An 18,103-nucleotide genomic window follows, 5' to 3' on the forward strand; every position below is an offset into this window, starting at 1 on the left:
TGGAAGGAAGGGACCCCCCCATGGTGGACACGCTTATGTGGTGCACCTGCCCCCGGAAGCTTCATCGACGAAGCATCCGGCGCGGTTGAAGCGTGTGAATGGGAAGAAAAGGTTTCATTTTAGAATTTGGTATCCAGGAAGTCACCTCACCGCGCCAACTTGCGCGACCAGTGACTTTCCCCGGATCCGCGCCGCAGGCTAGGGCTACGAGTGGAGCAGAATTACCCGCGTGGGCATGCCAATAATGCCAAGCATCAGAGCCGATGCACCTCATCCACTCGTGCCGTTCCCTCGCCGCCAAACTCAGATAGGCGAGCGTACCTGGCAGACCCACAGGGTTGCATTGCCAGGGCCCAAGCTGCGGGCGATTCGCTGCAAATGCACCCACATGCGACCCCAGGAGAAACAGGTTGGGCCCGTCTCAAGGCCGGTCCCGGGCAGCCGCATCCTCTGATCGGACCAGATAAGCCGGAGCGCGCTTGGGGGGTTTACCGCCCGTCGTCCTGGCTTTGCGAAGCGAAATTGTTTCGAAACCGGTCGCCAGACTTGGTGGGCATTATGCAAATATCTTGTTTCTTCTTCCGTGTTCTCTTTTTGTTTTCCTTATCTTCTTGTAGGTTTGCGGTTTGGCCCCGGCCATGAGGACGAACTGTCCGGTAAGGACTGGGATCCTCCTTGGGACGGTTGACTGTTGCGGCGGGCAGTCTTGGGTTTTGCACAGACAGAACACGCTAACAAAAAATGAGACGAACGATTTTAGCCCAGCCGTTGATGATTGGCACAGGGATCGCCGTTGCTTGTCTCATCTGAACCGTCCTTAACCCTGTCTGTTCCTGCCTGTCGTGCATTTGAGCAACCAGCCCTACCCACAGATAACTAAACGGGTAACTACCTAACCTAGTCCCTGCCTATTTTTATTCAACGTCTTCCGGTTTCAACATTACACTGCACACGGGAGCAGAACTTGAACCTGAGTTTTTCAATAATAATCAAAACTCCGATCCTGCTCGGCGGATAAAGGTTACTCAAACATATCGCCCCCATTTTAAGCAGGCCGGGTGTTTTGGCCTCCGTTCCTCAGATCTCCGCTACCCTAGCTCCAAACAATCGTCCCTTTTCCCGCCGAGATAAGGGAACTGGTCTTCTCCCTACCGACCATCATGCCTGGGCACTCTGTCATGTGCTCCTGTGCACGCCAGCAAGATTCCCTGGAGGCCTGACATGGCCACGTCGTTTGTACGCCGGGTCGTTTCTTGCGGGGTTTGCTCGTTTCACCCTGGGCGGCTGCTAGGTCGGGCCTCGGTTTTTGGCGATTCCAACTCGGATTTCGGTTTTCACATACTACCTACCTAGTACTGCACTGCACAATTGATGACGTAGCATTGACTCAGGTCAGGATTTACTAGACCACGGTTCATGATTGATCGACTACTGCTGTGTAGTATACTGTGTAGTGGTGTATTACTCCTATAACTCCTATGAAGTACCTATGAACCCCGACCCTCAACATAACCGCAAAAAAATAGCGGAACAAAGACAATCAACCCGTGACAACAACACCTTCGTATATTGTGTATGAAGACCGACCCCAAACCCTGCCCCGACCAACTCAACTCCTCGCCTTTAACCGCCGATACTCCCCATCACCCCCACCCCCACCACCCTCCCCATCCCCAAACTCCTCGCCCTCCTCCTCCTCCCACCTCCTCTTCAAACCCGCCCTCCCCACTGCCAGCGAAGTCGCCGCCGCCGCCTCCCTAACACCCCCATCCCCATCCCCATCATCTGGGGCGTGCGCCAGCTCCAGCGAGCCCAGCAAATCATCCCCCTCCAGCGGTCCCAACGAATGCGGAGAATGCGGCGACGAAGGCGAGTGCCCCGTCGATGCTGACCTCGAGCCCAAGCCCGAGCCCGAGCCCGAGCCTGAGCCTGAGCCTGAGTCCGGTAGCGCATGAATCTGCAGTTCTTTTTCCCAGTCTTGTGAGATGTCGGGCCCGCTGCTCGTTGATGATGATGATGATGATGATGGTGGTGCGTGAGTATGGGTGTGAGGGGGGTGGTTGTGTTTATGCCTTTGTTGGCGGTAGCGGTCGTGTTCGTTGGGGTGATGGCTGTGGGAGCGGTGGGAGTTGTTGCTACTGATGTCGTGGTGGTGGTGATGATGATGGCTGTCCTGGCTGCCGACCCGGGCGGTTTCCGAGGCCATGGGCGTCCATGAGCCGTGATCATCCATGGGGTGTGCTTGTGGCGCCCACGGCTGTCGGTCTGCGCGATGGTGCGGTTGGTATTGGTGTTCGCTGCCCCGCCTGGAGGGAACAGTCGCCGGCTGTGACCCAGACCAGTCGATGCTTCCGCTGTGCGCGCTGTGGACTGCGCTGTGATTAGAGTATCCAGATGACCAGGAGGCGGCAGCGTCCATGCCTCCCGTGACACTGTGGCCATCCCAGCTGTGGATGCCGTCCTGCGACCCGCCGTATGCGGCGCCGACATGCGACAAGAAGGGGTCAGTTACCGCCGAGAGCGAGCCGCCAAGGTTGTGCGAGCCTCGGTCCATGCCCGCCGACGCCACCGCGCCGTGCGTGGCCATGTAGCCGCTCGACAGCATATCCGAGCTTGTTGAGGCCGTGTCGAAGGGCTGCGCAAAGGAACTGGCCATGGAGGCGTTCGGAGGCGGTGTAGCCAGGCTGCTATGGCTACTGAAACTGTCGAATACACCATAACTCCCCTGGCCTACCGCCGTGTGCGGGGGTATCGTGTGCGACATGAAATGAGTGCTGTAAGCCCTGACCGCAGGGCCGGAGAACGAGGAAAGCCCGCCACCGTTATCCCACGGGGAGGAGAAGTCCTCATTGACGCCCGCGCCTGTGCCCAGGTGCTGCTGGTAGGTCGGGCTGGGGGACATGGCGGCGGCGCGGGATGCCGGTCGCGAAGAGCAGGCGAGGTTGTCCGAGACGCCCCGGTACTCGCCAGCAGAAGCCCTGCGGCCGCTAGCAACAGCCTGCCTCTGGTGTTGCTCGCTGGCCGGATCTAGGATCGTCAGGAACCGCCAATTGGTTCTCCCATTTGGGGCCGTCACTAGCTGCTCCTTCTTGTTCTTATCAACAACGATGCTGTGGGTCGTCTCAAACGTCCAGAGGATCACGGCACGACGCGTCCACCTTTGATCCGCTGCATTACTGCTTCCCACTTCGTGAGGTGAGGTTGGCGGGCACGAGAAAATCTCCTGCATCATGGAAATCCTCGGAACCAAGTCCATCTGCGTCGGTTGCTTATTGCGCCGACGGGATCTTCGCCCATCCTCGTCGCCATTATCCGTCTTGACGGCTGCGCCTCGCTCCCGGTCATGTCTCTTGTTACCACTGAAGGGATGGGCTGGGTATTCGGCACAATTGGTGAGTGTTTGCGCCCAGGCCGTAGCGGGAAAGGGGATCGGAAACGGAACCGAAATCCCGTCCCGACGGTTACGCTGCGACAGACACTCACAATGCCCACGAGAGCTATTGCGGGAGCCGTCGCAGCCTGGTTGGTGCTGATACTTGATCGTAAACTCTTTGTGTCGCTCGCAAATGTCTTCCTGAGATGAGATTCCGCGCGAGTCATCGTGCGAGTAGCTCAGCTCAGGAGGTCTCACGAGCCGCGTCTCGACCCGCCACCGGTGGTTGAGCAGGCGTGGTTGCTCAATGTTGATCTCAACCCATGAGCTGAGGCTCGACTCTGCCGGGAAGCTTCGCTTCTCCTTCAGCTCGAGCGTGGCGTGCAAGTGCAGAATGTCGCATTTCGCATCCGTGGTTGAAGAGGTGATGTTCTTCAACCGTTGCTGCAAATCCGGGAATGCCGACTCCCATTTTTTGCTGAAACTACCGACACTGCTGGACTCGACCTGGTGGATTTCCTTGGTGAACTCATGGAGGAGTGCCCCCTTGAACAGTTGCTGTTCCTCCTTGGCCCACGTTTCCCGTTGAAGATTGCGTGGGAGGTGCGGGTACTCGGACTCGACGAGCTTGCTGTCCGTTGCCGGCAGGTACCCAGACCCGTCTTCGCTGATGACCACATCCGGATGCGAAACAAAGATCCAGCAGCGCTTCGGCCTAAATTGCACCTGTTCATTCAGGGTGAAAATCTGTGCAAAATACTCGTAGTTGGGCCGCTCAATGCGGCCCTCGGACAAAGCAATCAGGACAGGGTTGTTCTTGAGGAACCCTTTCTCGACGTGGATGTCCTCCTTGTCCCTTTGTCGTGGGCCAAATAGAAAGTGAACTGCGAGGCAAGGGATAGCGTGTTTGTTAGCTGTTGGTCACACTCCCGACCTGCAGGGCGCCAACGCCACACGAGGAAAAAAAAAAGGGCGCCAGGGGGGGCGGGGTCGCCGATGACAGACTTACAGCAACGATGAGCCGAAAAGAAGTTTCTGAGCACTTGGATGTGGCTGGACACCTTTTTCCTTCCTCCTTCTGCCTTCACCTCCAACACATGCGGGTCGAGTTCCGCTCCGGGGCTCAGACTGAGGCAGGAGGCAATCCACAGGTATTCGCCGATGAGCTGGTTCCGCCCGTTTGTTTGTTGCTTCATGGTGTATTTACTGCGCCCTATCTGAGGGATGAGCAGCAGCGCTAAGGGAGGGGGTCGGTCAGCCATACACAGCCCCGGGTCTGCGCCGTTGTTTGCCCGCAGACTTACCGTCTAGGAAGAACCCCTCCAGCTCCTCGGGCCATTTTTGGTCTGGTTTGTCTTCCTGTTTCTTCCGGTAGTTCTGGAAGTCCTTCGTCAACAAGGGCATGAGCGGGTTGGATCCCTGCGTCCGCCGTCTGTTGTGCGAGTGAAGCTCGTGTCGTTGCTGGGATCTGCCATACGCCGGCGCGCCGTAGTCTGGCCCAAGTGATTGTGTCCTCAGGACAGGCGGTATCGCCGGCGGGATCGAAGATGGGATCGACGAGAGAGCTTCTAGGTGCTGGGCGTACCAGGCCATGTGAGGATGCTGGATGTTGCCGGTCGACTCCTGGAGGGGCTGCCTGGAACTCGAAACTCCAGGGCGGCCCTCAAATCCAGGATCCGGCGATGGTGAATAGCACTGAGCTGGGAGTACTGGAAGTCCGACTGGGAGTTCCATTGTTGAGCACAGTGGACATGTCAGTCCTACAACGTATCCCGGGCGGCAAACACTTGCTCAGGAACGCCAGTTGAAGTATGAGCAGAAGAGGAATTCTCGAGAGGAATGGCTAACCATCAGGATGCGAGCCAGAGCGTAGATATAAAATACGCTGGGATACAAACACCCCGTCCTTTGAAGGGAGCACAGCATATGTTAAAACGGGACACCCTCGACACACGCACCAGGCCAGGATCGAGTGTACCCCATCCCGGTATAGGGATGCCATCCCGGTATAGGGATGCCGTCGCAACAACACCACCCAGGGCGACTGTCGCGCATATGCCAAACAGGGTTGTTGGTCCAGCCTTCCTGGACACACAGAAACCCAACATGCTACCAACTGGAACGCAAGGGCATCCAAGCCGTGGATACGGCCCCCATGAAAACCTGCGCAGCTTCTCGGTTGGCGCGGAGCGTCTCGGGACCGCGGGCTGCTTTCGGGGGAAAGGCCACCCCAGGCACGCAGACAAGATTAGCCCTATGCAGGAACCGATCAGACGCAACGGGGAAGGTGTGAGGCGGACCAAACAATCTTCAAAGAACTGAAGTGGGGGTTTCTGCAGAGGGGCCGCCAGGGGGGGATAGGCAACGCCTCCTTGGCAAGGGCGGTGTGGCCACCGAGACATCTCTTTGAGGTTGCTGTCTCTAATCCGAGACCTATGGAGAGATCAATTCTTCATTCTGTCATTGCCATCATGCCTCGTCTTCATCGTTATCCCCGATGTTAACCCTTTTCCTCCCTTCTCCTGTAAGCTCCTGCAACGTAACCTTGTTCACCTGGCCCCTGATCTTCTTCTCCATGGCCTTGATTTGCTCCTCCGGATCGACCTCATCGGCCTCTGCAAAGTCAAGCACCAGCCGACGCCCCAAGAGATGGGTATCCTTTAGCGCAGTGAGAGCGCTGAGCGCCTCCTTCGCTGTCGAAAACTCGGCAAAAGCGAATCCGCGCGATGTGTGATTGAACTTCTTTGGAAGGCGGAGTGCAACCAGTTTGCCATATGCGCTAAATAGGGCGCGGACATCTTTTTTAGATGCCTCGAATGGGAGGTTCTTGATGACAATCTTTGTCCGCTGCGCCGCCGCCTTCTTGGCGAGGTCTTCACGCCTTCGCTCCTCGGCCGCGTCATGACCCCTGTGCGATGCTTTGACAAGGAGCTTATGTGCATCCAGTACGTACCCGTCCATGACCTTGAGAGCCGCCTGGGCTTGCTCTTTGGTCTTGAAAGCACAAAAGCCGAAACCCATACTGAGCACCTGACCCGGCTTCTTGGGGTCCGTCTTGGTCTTGACCTTTGCGCTTACAAACCCGTCCAGGGGTTTGAAGGCGCTGGTTAAGCCCTCGGTGGTAGTTGAAAAGTTGAGATTACGGACGAATAGAGAAGCCGTCTCAAGTTGATCCTCGGCGTCATCGCGTTCCAGCAATTCGGCAACGGACGGCTTTTGAACACCAGCAGGGCGATCCTGGGGTGGGGCCGCATGGTCTACGAACAACCCTTTCGGGCCTTTCTCGAGAAACAGAACCGATTCCTTGAACCGCGAGTAGGCCTTTTTGGCAAACGCAGCTCGGCAGACTGCTGGCTGGGCGAACTGAACGATCGCGATGGTACCGCTTGGTGGCATCAGGACTCTCAGCACGGCGCCGTGTTCCTCAAAGAGGGTCCTCAACTCCTCAATCGAGGCGTTTCGAATGTTCTTCACGAGTATCGAGGTATCGCCTCGTTGCTGCGACTTGAACGCCTCGATATTCACGCCATGGGTGGCGAAATAGGCCTTGGCCTCCTGGATTACTGTGGTCTCAGCAACTGCCTGTTTCACAGCAGCAGACGCGTCCGTGGGATCCAGGAGCTCGTGTTTGGAAACTCCGAGACGTTCTGCCATGGCTGTGTTAACGGCGTCTTGGCTCATGAAAAGTGAATTCCAGTTGAAGCTGCTGGACGCGGCCTCGGCCTTTTTCTTGAGAAGTTGCTGCTTCTTGAGGGGCAATTTTGAGATTGCAAATTCGTCAAGCTTGTTCTCCCTTTTGGCAGAGGCAGGGAGGATGTGTATTATTCGGCCCTGGAAAACCGAGCCGTCGGCTTGGAATGCATCGACCGCGGAAGCGGGTTGCTCATATCGAATCATGGCGAAACCCTTACTCTGGCCCTGTTTATCCAACGGTACGTTCACCTGCCACGCTGTTAGCGAGAGTCCAATACCATCCGTGAGAAACACAAATAATTAATCGGCCCTTTTCATCAGAATCTCGAAGCATCTACTAAAATACCGAGCCCAGGTCTCATCATATGCCATTGGCATAAGCTGTCCCTATCAGGGATTCATCATGGAAGGGTGGGGCGTTGGGAGGGAAAAAAGAAAACAATAGAAAGATGCTCACCTCCTCAAGGTTTCCAAACTTGCTGAAGTGTTCCCTGATGTCGTCCTCACTGACATTATAACTGAGATTTCGCAGGAACAGCCTTGATGTCTTCTCGACTAGCTTGGCAATGTCCTCGCTACTCCCAGTCTGTACGGGGGCGTCTTCGTTGGGTCCATCAAGCTCGGGATCAGCAGCATCCGCCGCCGGCTTTTGAGGTTCGGGTGCAGACACAACCACAGGCACTGACGGGGCTACCCTTGTGGCAAACCCCGGATCATCTGGATCCACGAGGTCGAGCAGACGACTTGTCCTCGACCGAAGCCAGTCGTCGTCCGTTGCATCTACGGACACCTGCGGTGCTTCCCTTGCAGGTCCGTCTCCGGCTGCGGGAATAGGGTTCTCGCTATCCGCCGGAGGAGCAGGCGGGATGCCGACATGAAGAGAAGGCACCTGAGCGGACCCTTTTGGATCGCGTGCGGGGATGTCCTCATACTCGTCGTCACTCTCGCCTGCTTCCATAATAGCAGGGGGCAGCGCCGACGCCAACTCTGGCTGGACATTGCCACTTGACGCTTCATGGTCTCGAGCCTTTTTGGTCGGATGGCCCATGACCTCAAGGTACTCTTGCAGTTTGTGGTCCGCCTCGTCAAGCACCTCCCGCTTTCTCTTCTTGGAACTTTCGTCCTCGGGCTGCTCTATGCTGGGGCCGTTAGGGCCAAGAGCAGAACCGCTAGGCACCCCATGGCGTTGGCCATCCTTTGCGGTTGGCAGTCTTGGGTTTGAGTCTACAATCTTGCATCTATGATTAGCAACAGCTCCGGCAGGTTGGGACGGGGGGTTGCGCTTACCGGTTTGGCTAGGTCAACGCCAATCCTGGACATGCGAATAAAGGACCGGTTGAAGTACTTGACGGCCTTTGCAGCATCCTCATGCGACTTGTAACCAACAAAGCCGATGCGGCGGTTGGGGATGAGCTTGGCATCGGTGACTTCGCGGCCCTGGGCTGAAAAGTGTTTGCGGAACTCAGCCTCGGAAATGGAGGGCGGCAGGTTCTTGACGAACACTCTTGACGATTCCATTATGATTATTATGCTTCTTTCTATCTGCCGCCGACAGAGTTTGAAGCTAATGCTACCGGGTGGTCATCCCGTTGTTGATGTGATTTTTGTTCGATGAAGGTATGGAAGAAGCGCGTGTCTCTTTTTGCACTTTTTTTCCCCAAGAAATTTCAATGCAATGGAAGCGTCCCACATCTCTGTTATCTTATCGCGTGGGCTGCCGACTGGGCACGCTGGGCCCGTTCCACACCGCCGCGCTCCACGGCAACGGACCCGTAAGTCTCAGTACCTGCTTTTGCCGAGAATATCTATGGGCTTTGTAAGTACTGGTACTTCTATCACCACCAAAGACACCCAATCCCGCCTCGGATCCCCCGCGACTCAGCGCTTCGCAGGGAAGCAACTCTGTGGCGCCAATGATTTAGCTTGGCTGAGCCGCGTTGACCTCCTTCTCAACCCGGAACTGAGATCAACCCAAAACAATCAAAATTTGAGAGACCGCCTTGCTCAATCATCCAACGTCCGTAACTGCTTGTCATTCTGTCGCTCCCATACATCATAGCCCAACCGCACGCCTATCCGCACCCGCATCTGCAGGGCTTGTTTCGAACATTAGCTTAACTTAGACATTGTTTGCCTGTATGTTGGACCCCAAATCCGGAACCCGCGACAGAGGATGGGATCTAGGAGTGCATCGCCCGCACAAACATTGTCGACCCCTCTTCCAGTGTCCGGGTTGGTGAACGGTTGGAGATTCTGTGCTAACTACTGAGCGGCCACCCACTTCAATCTACTACACAATGCCGGGCGACGAGGTCAAGGCTGGTCGGAGCACCTCCCCTGTTGCTCGGGAGAAGCTCGAGGGTAGGCCTTCTCATGGCATCTAGGTTACCACGCCCTCAACCGTGTTTGCTAATTCTTGCATGATGTATTCTGAAACAGCTCAAATCAAGAGCGCTGATATGGTACGTCTCTCGCATCGAAACGTCAGCTCTTCCGGTTTCGGCGGATCACCACACTAACACGCCCACCTTGCCCAAGACCGAGGACATGCAACAAGAGGTCGTCGAAGTGGGTACGTAGGAGCTACAACAGGGCATAGGCCTTCAAGATTGCGCCAAACCCGAATCAAACTAACCCGCGATGCGATTTAGCCCAGGAGGCAATGGCAAAGTTCACCATTGAGAAGGTCCGTCCCACTCGACATCCCACCCAGCATCCCCGACATCCCCGACATCCCCAGTGCTAAGAACACAGCATACTGACATTGTGCGAACAGGACATTGCCCATCACATCAAGCGGACTGTATGCGTGCCACTCGAAACACCGAACCCCGCCTTTTGGCTGACATATCTCCCATAGTTCGATGAGAGGAAGGGCCCTACCTGGCACTGCATCGTTGGTCGTAACTTCGGCAGCTTTGTAACCCACGGTATGGAATAGCACTTCCCTACTCCTAGTCATTTCATTTGCTAACAGCGCCGGTCCCTCCCTCCCAAAACAGAGACGAAGCACTTCATCTACTTCTACCTCGGCCACTGCGCGATCCTGCTATTCAAGACCCAGTAGGGAAGCGGCCTCCGCCGTTTTCTCTCGCGGCTGTGACAACATCCCTCTAAGGAAAGTTACCACAGTCCGACAACCTGCTTTTACCTAGCGAGCCGACAACCCCGAGAAAAAGAAAACGGACGGAGGAGGAAGAGAATTGCCCCGCGGCGGATAACCTGGACTGGATGGACAAATCCCCGAGGCCGAGCGGAGGCACTGAACAACAAGGAGCGCCAGGCGTGGCGGAAGAGAAGGAGGAGGACTGCTTGATGGCAGACGTGGCGACATGATGGCGGAGGAATCCCCATTGTTCGTTTACTGTTGTACGTTAAGTTGGAACCGGAGATGGGTAACGGCGTCTCCCGGTCTCGCGGTTTGCGAATGATATACACCCCAGGCCCAATTGCCGCAACCGGACTTTCCATTTCCGTCCCTGAGCCTTTACCCGTGGAAGATGATGTTTTGAAGAGGCACAACCGCGACCGATGTGACATTGCATCCATAATACGTCTTATATGTGCGGCTGAACTCGCTCCCGATGGCTTGGGTGCCACTGAACGTTAAGTGGCGCAACAAATGCAGCAAAGTCGTGCCATGATGTAAGCCACGTACCAAGGTAATACGACGTGCGCGGACAGCTAATTTTTGAAGACCACTTTCAAAACACACACACAGACACACAAGCAAGCAAGAGGGGCACGGCACAGTAACATTGGACGATCTTCATATTTCTTCATGATAAAAAACGCCCCAGGTATCCTCGCTCGTCATGGTGGGCAAAGGCGGTTTTTCCTACCCGCCGCCCTGGTATCATAGGATCCGTACATTGATCCAGCCCGCTAGAAGAAAATGAATTCTAAATCAACCAGTCAATCAATCGCCCAGATAGCTCGCTATAACGCCAATATGCGGGACCTTTTTTTCCTCAATGAAATGCCCGGCGCCCTGTTGGGGGGGCCTCCCTGTAAAGCCAAATGTGATGATGCGCCGAACCAGAGTGATGTGGGGGCTCCGAGGCCCTGTCTCAGATGCGCTGGCTCCCTTGTCCTTCCTTCTCCCTCCTCCCCTCCTCTCTCTCTTTTCAGATCTTCGAGACTGTGTTGATGGTCATTTTCCCCCGTGGAGAAACAGAGAAAGAAACTCGTGACCGACACCGTGGTGAATATGCCGACAGAGAAACCCGACCGAATACAGGAACTGTCGTCTTCAGAGACTCCTTTCCATCGAATCCCGGCCAACCAAGGCTTAAACCTCCACCGCAGCGTAGATCTCCGTTTTCATCCGGCTCAGCCGCTTGTGCATATCCAGCAGGTCGGTGAGCTTGTCCGGGTCGGGGTTATCGTGGCTAGCGATGTCCTGGTGGAGCTGCTCGTACCGCGAGTAGAACTGCCTGAACTTGGCCGCCAGCTCGACCGTCTCTTGGGAAGGCCGCTGCCGCTTGACCCGGCTCGCTTGCAACGAGTCCACAGGAGGCCGCTTCTTGGCGGCGGCGACGCTGATGCCGGAGCTACTGTCCGTGTTGCTACTAGAGCTCCGCACGGCCGTCTCGCGACGCCGTTCCCGTTCCCGTTCTCGCTCTCGTTCTCGTTCTCGCTCACGGTCGCGGGCCCTGCTGAGCGCGGCGCGGTCTTGCTCGACGTCCGTGGCGTTCGTTGGCGGCGAGGAAGCGAGGGGTGACGACTTGACCGGCGAGTTGTTCTTGGCCTTGGGCGCGGTTGCCCCGGCGCTGCCCGCGCGGCTGTTCTGGCTCGCATCGGAAGCCGTGCGTGCCTTCGTTGGAGCGGGTAGGGGCTTCGCCGGAGGCTTCACGCGCTTCATGAGAGGGGTGCCGGAACTGGAGCTGTCGTCATCGTCAGCCTCCCGCGGGCGTTTGGCGGCGGCGGGCCTGATCGGCTTGGCGATGACTTGGGCACGGATCGTGTCCTTCTCCCTCTCATGGCTCGGCTCCCGCGGCGATGCCTTTGCCGGCGCTGCAGGTTTCGGCTTCGGTGGGGCCACCTCCTTGCTCTTCGCCGCCGCCTTTGGCTTCGGGGCTGCCCGTTGTGCCAGTTTGGGGGCCGGGGCACCCACGGGCTTGGATTTCCCCTTGGACGACGAGAGGGGCACCTCGTCGTCGCTCGAACTCGAATCCGAGACAAACTCCTTGGACAGGACCCGTCCACCCTTGGCGGGTGGCGCTTTCGCGGCTGGCTTGGGAGCTGAGGTTTTCGGCGCTGCCTTGGTTGTCGGCGCCGGAAGCGGCTTCTTCTTGGTAGTCGACAGTAACCGCTTCGCCTGTGCTTCCGATGCGGACAGCTTCTTTTTCCCTGTCGACGTCTGAGAATTCGACCTCGACATGGGCTCGCCGCCCTTGCCCTTCGTGGTCGAAGCTGCCGAGTCGTCTCTGTCCGAGTCGGCCCCGCTGGCGCTGGCTGCATCGCTTCGCTGTTTCGCTGCCACGGGACCCTTGGCGAGGGTCACTTGCAGGTTGCTGAGGCATATCCCCTTTCCGCGGTCCGCCTTGGGGAGCAGCTTCTGCCAAAGGGGGTCCGATGCGCTTAGCCGATTGCGGTCGAACCACTTGATGGCATTGGCGATGGCCTTCTGGCGGCGTTCGTCATCCGAATAGTCGTATTCGAAAACGTCCAAGTCCTTCCAGCAGTTCTTCCGCAAAACCCACTTCTGCATGTCCTTGTCAAAGGACGCCACCTTGTCGAGCACGGTGTTGAACTCTTCCTCCGTCCCTTCATCCCACCTTTCCAAAAGCTCCTCACGGGACAAATCCTGGACCGCCAACTCGTGCATGAGAGGAAATCGCTGTTGCTTCGCTCTCTCCTGTGTTGAGTTGCCAGACGGTAAAAGCGAAGGTGAGCCGATGCCGCTTAAAGCTGGACTAGGTGGTAATGACCGAGGTGTAGGGCCGGCGTGCGTCTCGAGCAATCGACCGAACTTCCCCCCTTTGGAATTGGGCAAGCCACCAACAATAACAGCACTAGAATCCGTGTCAGTATCAGTTCCAGCAACGAACCATTTTGATATCCATACGAGTTCTCGCGCTTGTCTGCCGCCAGGTTATCAAACGAGCGCTTGAGCTTCGCCGCAGCGTCTTCCGGTCCTTTTTGTGTGCCCGGCTCCTTGGCCGACGAAGATGCAGGCCGGGCTGCGGTGTTTGGTGTGGCATTCGAAGACTTCGCTGAAGCTCGGACAGGCGCCTTCTTCACCGTTTCTCCCTTTCCTGCCGGCTTCGCCGGTCTCGAGGCCTTCCCCTTGACCGCAAGCCTGTGCTGTTTGGGGGTTGTCAAGATCGACATGGTCGGTTCGGCGAATTTGCTCGCGCTCGAGGGGTCTTCGGAATCGGTCCGGAAAAGGTCGTAACCGGACGGGTCTGATGTCTTGGGTATCCGAAGCTCGTGATCGTCGAATAGGAATTTCTAAGGTTGGAGTTGTTAGAAACAGACTGGAACAAGAGCACAGCAGTTAAAGAAATGAAACAAAACGAGGGGTTTGGCACCGAGTTTAGTCGTGCGGTATCAACAACTGCGGCATTGTACAATACCGCTCAATAGGAAACAATAGCAGACAAATTCGGAGCCAGGAGCTCAATACTTACCGGATTGCTTCCCAGGGCCAATTGGATATCCCCGCCATTCTGGACGCAGGAAATCATATCCTCAATAACACTCCCGCTCAGGCTGATGGCAAATGCTTGGGCAGGAAGCCCAGCCATGACTTTGGCTGAGCCATCGAGCAACACGCCACTTTCGGAAATATTAAGCACCATCTTGACCAAGTGTGTATGGGCTTGCAAGGGATTCCCTCAGTCCTCCCCTTCTTCCCTCGAGATCCCCACGCTTTTTTATGTTTGTGTTGCCACTATGTCTCTGGGCTTTCCGGTTCGATAGTTCGAAGGGAGGTTCGCCAGTTTGAAGGGCAGCGGTCGGTCGCAGGAAACGAGTCTGGGTTGGGCGTGCTGGCTAAGAAGGCTCGGTCGGGGGCAAATGTATGCTTTGAACAGAGTTGATAAATGGTTGTTCGAGAATCTGAACAACCTATGCACAATGCCGCTCGAGTCGAGAGCACAAAGGAGGAAGGGCCACTCCCAAAGAGAAGCTGCTGCCACCGGTCTTTATAGTTACTCAGACACACACTCTGAACAATTGATCATGCGGCAGCTGTGTCTCGGGACAACAGCAGTGCCAGCGAACATGTGCGTGTTCTGCCTCTGGTTTGGTCCCTGCCACCGACCCGATCCGTGGCCGTTCTCGTGTTGCAAATGACCGAGTTATGAGGCATGTGGTGGTTCTGGGCGCAGGACGAAGCAGAGATCGAGCAACACGCACGTATGCACCTGGTGACAGCACTGACGTGGTGCTTTCTAGGGCTGTACTGTACGTATGTAGGTTGGTCGGTATGTAGGTATGTAGAGACGGAAGATCGGAGGGTGGAGGGATGGAGATGCACGAGGCCGGTGGACAGCAACAGCGACCTCAAGTTTGGATCGGGTGTGTGGGCAGAAACGGGGAACGAGAGACTGGCCCAAAGGAGCACAAAGTCGTGTCTTGGGATCAAAAACAAGACACACAAAAAGAGACCACGGGAGAAAGAAGGCAAGCTCCTAGGAAGAGGAGTGCAGAGAGTGCGTGTGCACTGCACCAAGAGACCAAGAGAGGCACCGAGGGTGACAAGCAAGAGATGGGACAGGGCGGAGTGGGTGGGTTGCACGATTCCCACGTCCCCACACGTCCTCTGGCACGGCTTGTCCCACCGGTGCTTGTAGCTTGTACTGCACTGTCGCCTGCAGACCCGGCCGCCCCACTGGGCTTTGTCGATAGCCCGGTCCGATGAATGGAAGCAGGGCACAAAGGCCTGTGACTGGCCCAAATGGAAGGGTGGCAGGTGTGTGGGGCCCGTGGCAGTACCGCAAGGTACGCAGCTGGCACGGCCTGGAAGCTGCTTCTTCTTCTCGCCCGAGCAGGGGGCAGGGATTGCGGGTGAGCAGCATTGTGCATGTATCGATGCGGACCATGATCTCCAGGCTCTGCCAGCAAGCCATCGACACCTGATCCAAACTGGGCTGTCATTACTGAGAGAGAGTGGTAGCCACCTCAATGCCAAAAAGGAAAAACCAGGAATTATAGAGGCGCGTCAGGCCCAAACCAACAGCGACGTGCGACCTGCCCGGACACCACTCGGCTCCGACGCTCACAGTGGAGATGATGACCTTCGCCTAGGGAGCAAGAGTGGAGCTCGACCTCGAGGTTCGCTTCGTTGGGTTTCGGGCCCACGACCGGACAGACCGCCTGGCATTCTCTCGGTTTTTACCCAGCAACGGACATTGCAGTCTGCTGTGTTTTTTTGTGTGTTTTTTGGTTTTTTTTTCCCTCCTTCTTATTGTATTGTATTTTTTTCTTTTACGTGAGGGCCCGCTGCCGTTGACAGTTTACTTTGTGGCTTCAACGGTTGTATCCTCTCTTTTCTCGAACCTGCCTGCCCATTTGTGTTGGAGACTCGGCCAATGTTGGGGGTGGACCCTGATCTGACAGAGCATGGCACTCCACCCTCTGCAATGGCGCATGGAGAACCGCCCCGGCCCAGTCCGCTTTGTCTCCCGTGTCCCACCCAATCCCCGTCCTGAAATCTCCCAGGGCAACGATGAAGTTGGGGGCAGTGGACAACAGCAGCGAGACCTCCTTATGCTTTCAGCCTCAAGAATCTGTTTCGAGTGCGGACTCAACTCAACCCGAGGAGGCTTTAGGGAACTTTTACGCCGAGTCGGTCTGACGCACTGCGACATAGGCGACGAGTCAGTCTCGTCGCCCTGTATTCTGCATGTAACCTTGAAGGTATGGGCTCCACTGAGGATACGCGATGCGTCGATGCATCGATGCGTTTCAACGGGATAGCATGTCGGGTTGGGTGGATGAGCCCCAACTGTCCAACCTGGCTTTCCAGCCCGGGCAAATGCCATTGTGGGATTGCATCAACAGCCAACACCTTCAGCGACTCTTCGGTTGTTGAGAAAGGCTCCCGTTGTCCCAGAGCCTCGGGTCAGACGCCAAGACAGCCCTGACAGGAACGCTGCCTCGGTGAGGGCTCGTGCTGGTCTGGGTTCATCTCTCGTGCACGCGCCCGTTTTGTAAATTTTGAATTTGGACTTGATCGATTTCTCATCAAAGTCTCGTCGGTCGTTAGTGTGAGCTGCTCCGACCACGGCGGGCGCCTGGCGCGTCTCTCCAACCCCCCAGTCGTCTCCCCTCTCTACGAACCCCGGGTTTCCCGAACGAGTCAACAAACTGACGACGACTGCATGGTAAGCCGCGCGGACCCGACCTGGACTCTGACCAAACCAGAACTCAACTTTTGTTTCTTCCAATCTCTAGATACATAGCCATGACGAGGCGTTGGGAATGTGTTTTAATTACCCACTATGAAACCCACCGATCTCCCGGTTTCAAGAATAATTATTGACTACGAATACAAAACGGCAGGTTTTAAAACCCCCCCCCGCAATCTACGGAGGTTCAGGTCAGGCACGCCGGAGCCTAACACGGCTGGCTCTGACCGAATTCACGACCACGCTGTTCAGCGGCACAGCACGCAAAACGAGAAGAGTCGCAACGTCGTACCGAATGACAGCGCATGGCCATGCCTTCGTGAGAGGGCAGTGTCGCCTGCAGTAACACAGCATCCTGCGGAGCGGACGCGCATTGTGCAGAGCTTAACGAACTGGCGGTGGCAAGCGAACCGAAGTATTGGCCGGCTTACTCATGAAGGCTTTCTCCCTCGCTCCGAGGAGCACTGCGCGAATCGCTTTTTGGTGGATCGGTAAATCCGGCTGCATCGCGAATCAGCACACATGGACCAGCAACGGAGGCCCCAAGCATCGGTCGACATCAGACGACCTAAGTAAGTACTTGCTGTATGGATACGAAGTAACTACTATGCAGTTAACCGAATCGAATAACTCTATAACAACTGCAAGTGCGAAAAGCCAACTGAAACCACCGCCCCTGCCAGCGTGTAAAGAAGTAAGACAGTCTTGGGGACACTGGTGTACTGGTCTCCGAGGGTGGGATGACGAGACCCATCTTCCTCGTCTGGTCCGAGGCTTTGCTGACTGTGTGGCAGCTTGCACCGTTTTGGCTCCAGATACTCCAGATTCAGAAGCGAGCACTTGCGGGTGGTGTGGGAGGGGCATTACCAAGCCCCCAACCCGCGAGAAATGCAACCGATCTAAACAGGAAGCCCACGGAGGGCGGGCAGACCTTTATTGCGATTCGCCCTTCTCCCGCCCCTCCCATACATTGAGAGAATTGTTCCGTCCCCGTTAGAGACACCGAAATGATTGTTTTGCGCGTCCTCGATGAATTCACTCGGCCTCAGCTGCCATTGGTACATCTCGTAACTTTCAGATCCGAGATTTCAGTCTCTGCATGTCTTACCTCTGTGCACAGATCCCATTACCGACACATGGACCCGGGCCAGGCCGGCTCAACTTCCGTCGAGAGCTGAAGGATCGGGAAGCGGCATACCGCCAAGACTACCCTGCCGGTTGCCCCCAATCCGACACCATCCGGCGGCCCCCGCCTTAACTGCCCGTCCCCGACCGGTAACTCACCGAACCCCGAGTCTTTGAGACGAGGATGTCTTGACGACTTCGTACAGCCCAAGTGATATTGTTGGTGGGAAGGACATAGGACGCATTCCGACAGCACCACCGAACCCACCCTACCCCAGCATGCGCTGTGCGCTGTGGAGGAGCACTCCTGTGAAGGTGGATGGTATTTCCCTTGAGCCGGGTATTCCCCCGCTTATTTGCGCAAGCGTGCTAGTGGTGTGTTGCTGCTACTGCTGCTGGCTGCTGCACGGTTACGCTTGCATCCAGGAACCCCGCGCATGCGACGCAAGGTTAGGTAGCGGGAGGGTGGGACGCAAGACACATCGCTGCCCTGGATCTCGGGGAACGGGGGAACGGGGAACGGAAACACAGATGCTGCTCACGGGTGGGCTCG

At 56.4% G+C, this 18,103-nt stretch overlaps 4 protein-coding genes across 4 annotated transcripts; 2 read left to right on the forward strand and 2 right to left on the reverse strand.

Moving 5' to 3' along the window:
• Nucleotides 1–1,649: 1,649 nt before the first annotated feature.
• On the reverse strand, nucleotides 1,650–8,709 carry F5144DRAFT_503211 (uncharacterized protein; the record flags this gene model as incomplete). Its single annotated transcript, XM_066786417.1, has 8 exons — nucleotides 8,354–8,709; nucleotides 7,524–8,297; nucleotides 5,879–7,315; nucleotides 5,612–5,691; nucleotides 5,438–5,566; nucleotides 4,678–5,159; nucleotides 4,383–4,610; nucleotides 1,650–4,257 (listed from the first exon to the last, which is right to left on the reverse strand). Coding segments are annotated over exons 1-8 (5,967 nt in total), but the record flags the coding sequence as incomplete, so codon positions are not given.
• A 535-nt stretch (nucleotides 8,710–9,244) lies between these two features.
• On the forward strand, nucleotides 9,245–10,173 carry F5144DRAFT_66487 (dynein light chain type 1-domain-containing protein). Its single transcript, XM_066793313.1, has 7 exons — nucleotides 9,245–9,427; nucleotides 9,506–9,528; nucleotides 9,605–9,638; nucleotides 9,718–9,752; nucleotides 9,843–9,869; nucleotides 9,927–9,996; nucleotides 10,069–10,173. The coding sequence occupies exons 1-7, from the start codon at nucleotides 9,364–9,366 to the stop codon at nucleotides 10,131–10,133; spliced, it is 318 nt and encodes a 105-aa protein (XP_066649197.1). The 5' UTR covers nucleotides 9,245–9,363; the 3' UTR covers nucleotides 10,134–10,173.
• Nucleotides 10,174–11,286: 1,113 nt separating this feature from the next.
• On the reverse strand, nucleotides 11,287–14,062 carry F5144DRAFT_66549 (uncharacterized protein). The gene is made up of 3 exons (XM_066793314.1): nucleotides 13,702–14,062; nucleotides 13,137–13,522; nucleotides 11,287–13,083 (listed from the first exon to the last, which is right to left on the reverse strand). Exons 1-3 carry the CDS (start codon nucleotides 13,870–13,872, stop codon nucleotides 11,358–11,360), a joined length of 2,283 nt encoding a protein of 760 aa, XP_066649198.1. The 5' UTR covers nucleotides 13,873–14,062; the 3' UTR covers nucleotides 11,287–11,357.
• A 320-nt stretch (nucleotides 14,063–14,382) lies between these two features.
• On the forward strand, nucleotides 14,383–15,154 carry F5144DRAFT_543894 (uncharacterized protein; the record flags this gene model as incomplete). Its single annotated transcript, XM_066787275.1, has 4 exons — nucleotides 14,383–14,483; nucleotides 14,568–14,802; nucleotides 14,893–14,987; nucleotides 15,127–15,154. The coding sequence occupies 4 exons, from the start codon at nucleotides 14,383–14,385 to the stop codon at nucleotides 15,152–15,154; spliced, it is 459 nt and encodes a 152-aa protein (XP_066649199.1).
• Between the last annotated feature and the right edge of the window lie 2,949 nt (nucleotides 15,155–18,103).

The sequence above is a fragment of the Chaetomium tenue genome (assembly GCF_020726465.1).
Source record: "Chaetomium tenue strain MPI-SDFR-AT-0079 chromosome Unknown F5144scaffold_1, whole genome shotgun sequence".
NCBI classification, from domain to species: Eukaryota; Fungi; Ascomycota; class Sordariomycetes; order Sordariales; family Chaetomiaceae; genus Chaetomium; species Chaetomium tenue.

Coding starts and splice junctions, on each gene's coding strand:
- F5144DRAFT_66487 (XM_066793313.1), top strand. CDS start 9,364: ATGCCGGGCGACGAGGTCAAGGCTGGTCGGAGCACCTCCCCTGTTGCT. Junction 9,753..9,842: donor CAAAGTTCACCATTGAGAAG/GTCCGTCCCACT, acceptor TTGTGCGAACAG/GACATTGCCCATCACATCAA. Junction 9,870..9,926: donor CCCATCACATCAAGCGGACT/GTATGCGTGCCA, acceptor TATCTCCCATAG/TTCGATGAGAGGAAGGGCCC.
- F5144DRAFT_66549 (XM_066793314.1), bottom strand. CDS start 13,872: ATGGTGCTTAATATTTCCGAAAGTGGCGTGTTGCTCGATGGCTCAGCC. Junction 13,523..13,701: donor TGGCCCTGGGAAGCAATCCG/GTAAGTATTGAG, acceptor CTCCAACCTTAG/AAATTCCTATTCGACGATCA. Junction 13,084..13,136: donor GCAGACAAGCGCGAGAACTC/GTATGGATATCA, acceptor CACGGATTCTAG/TGCTGTTATTGTTGGTGGCT.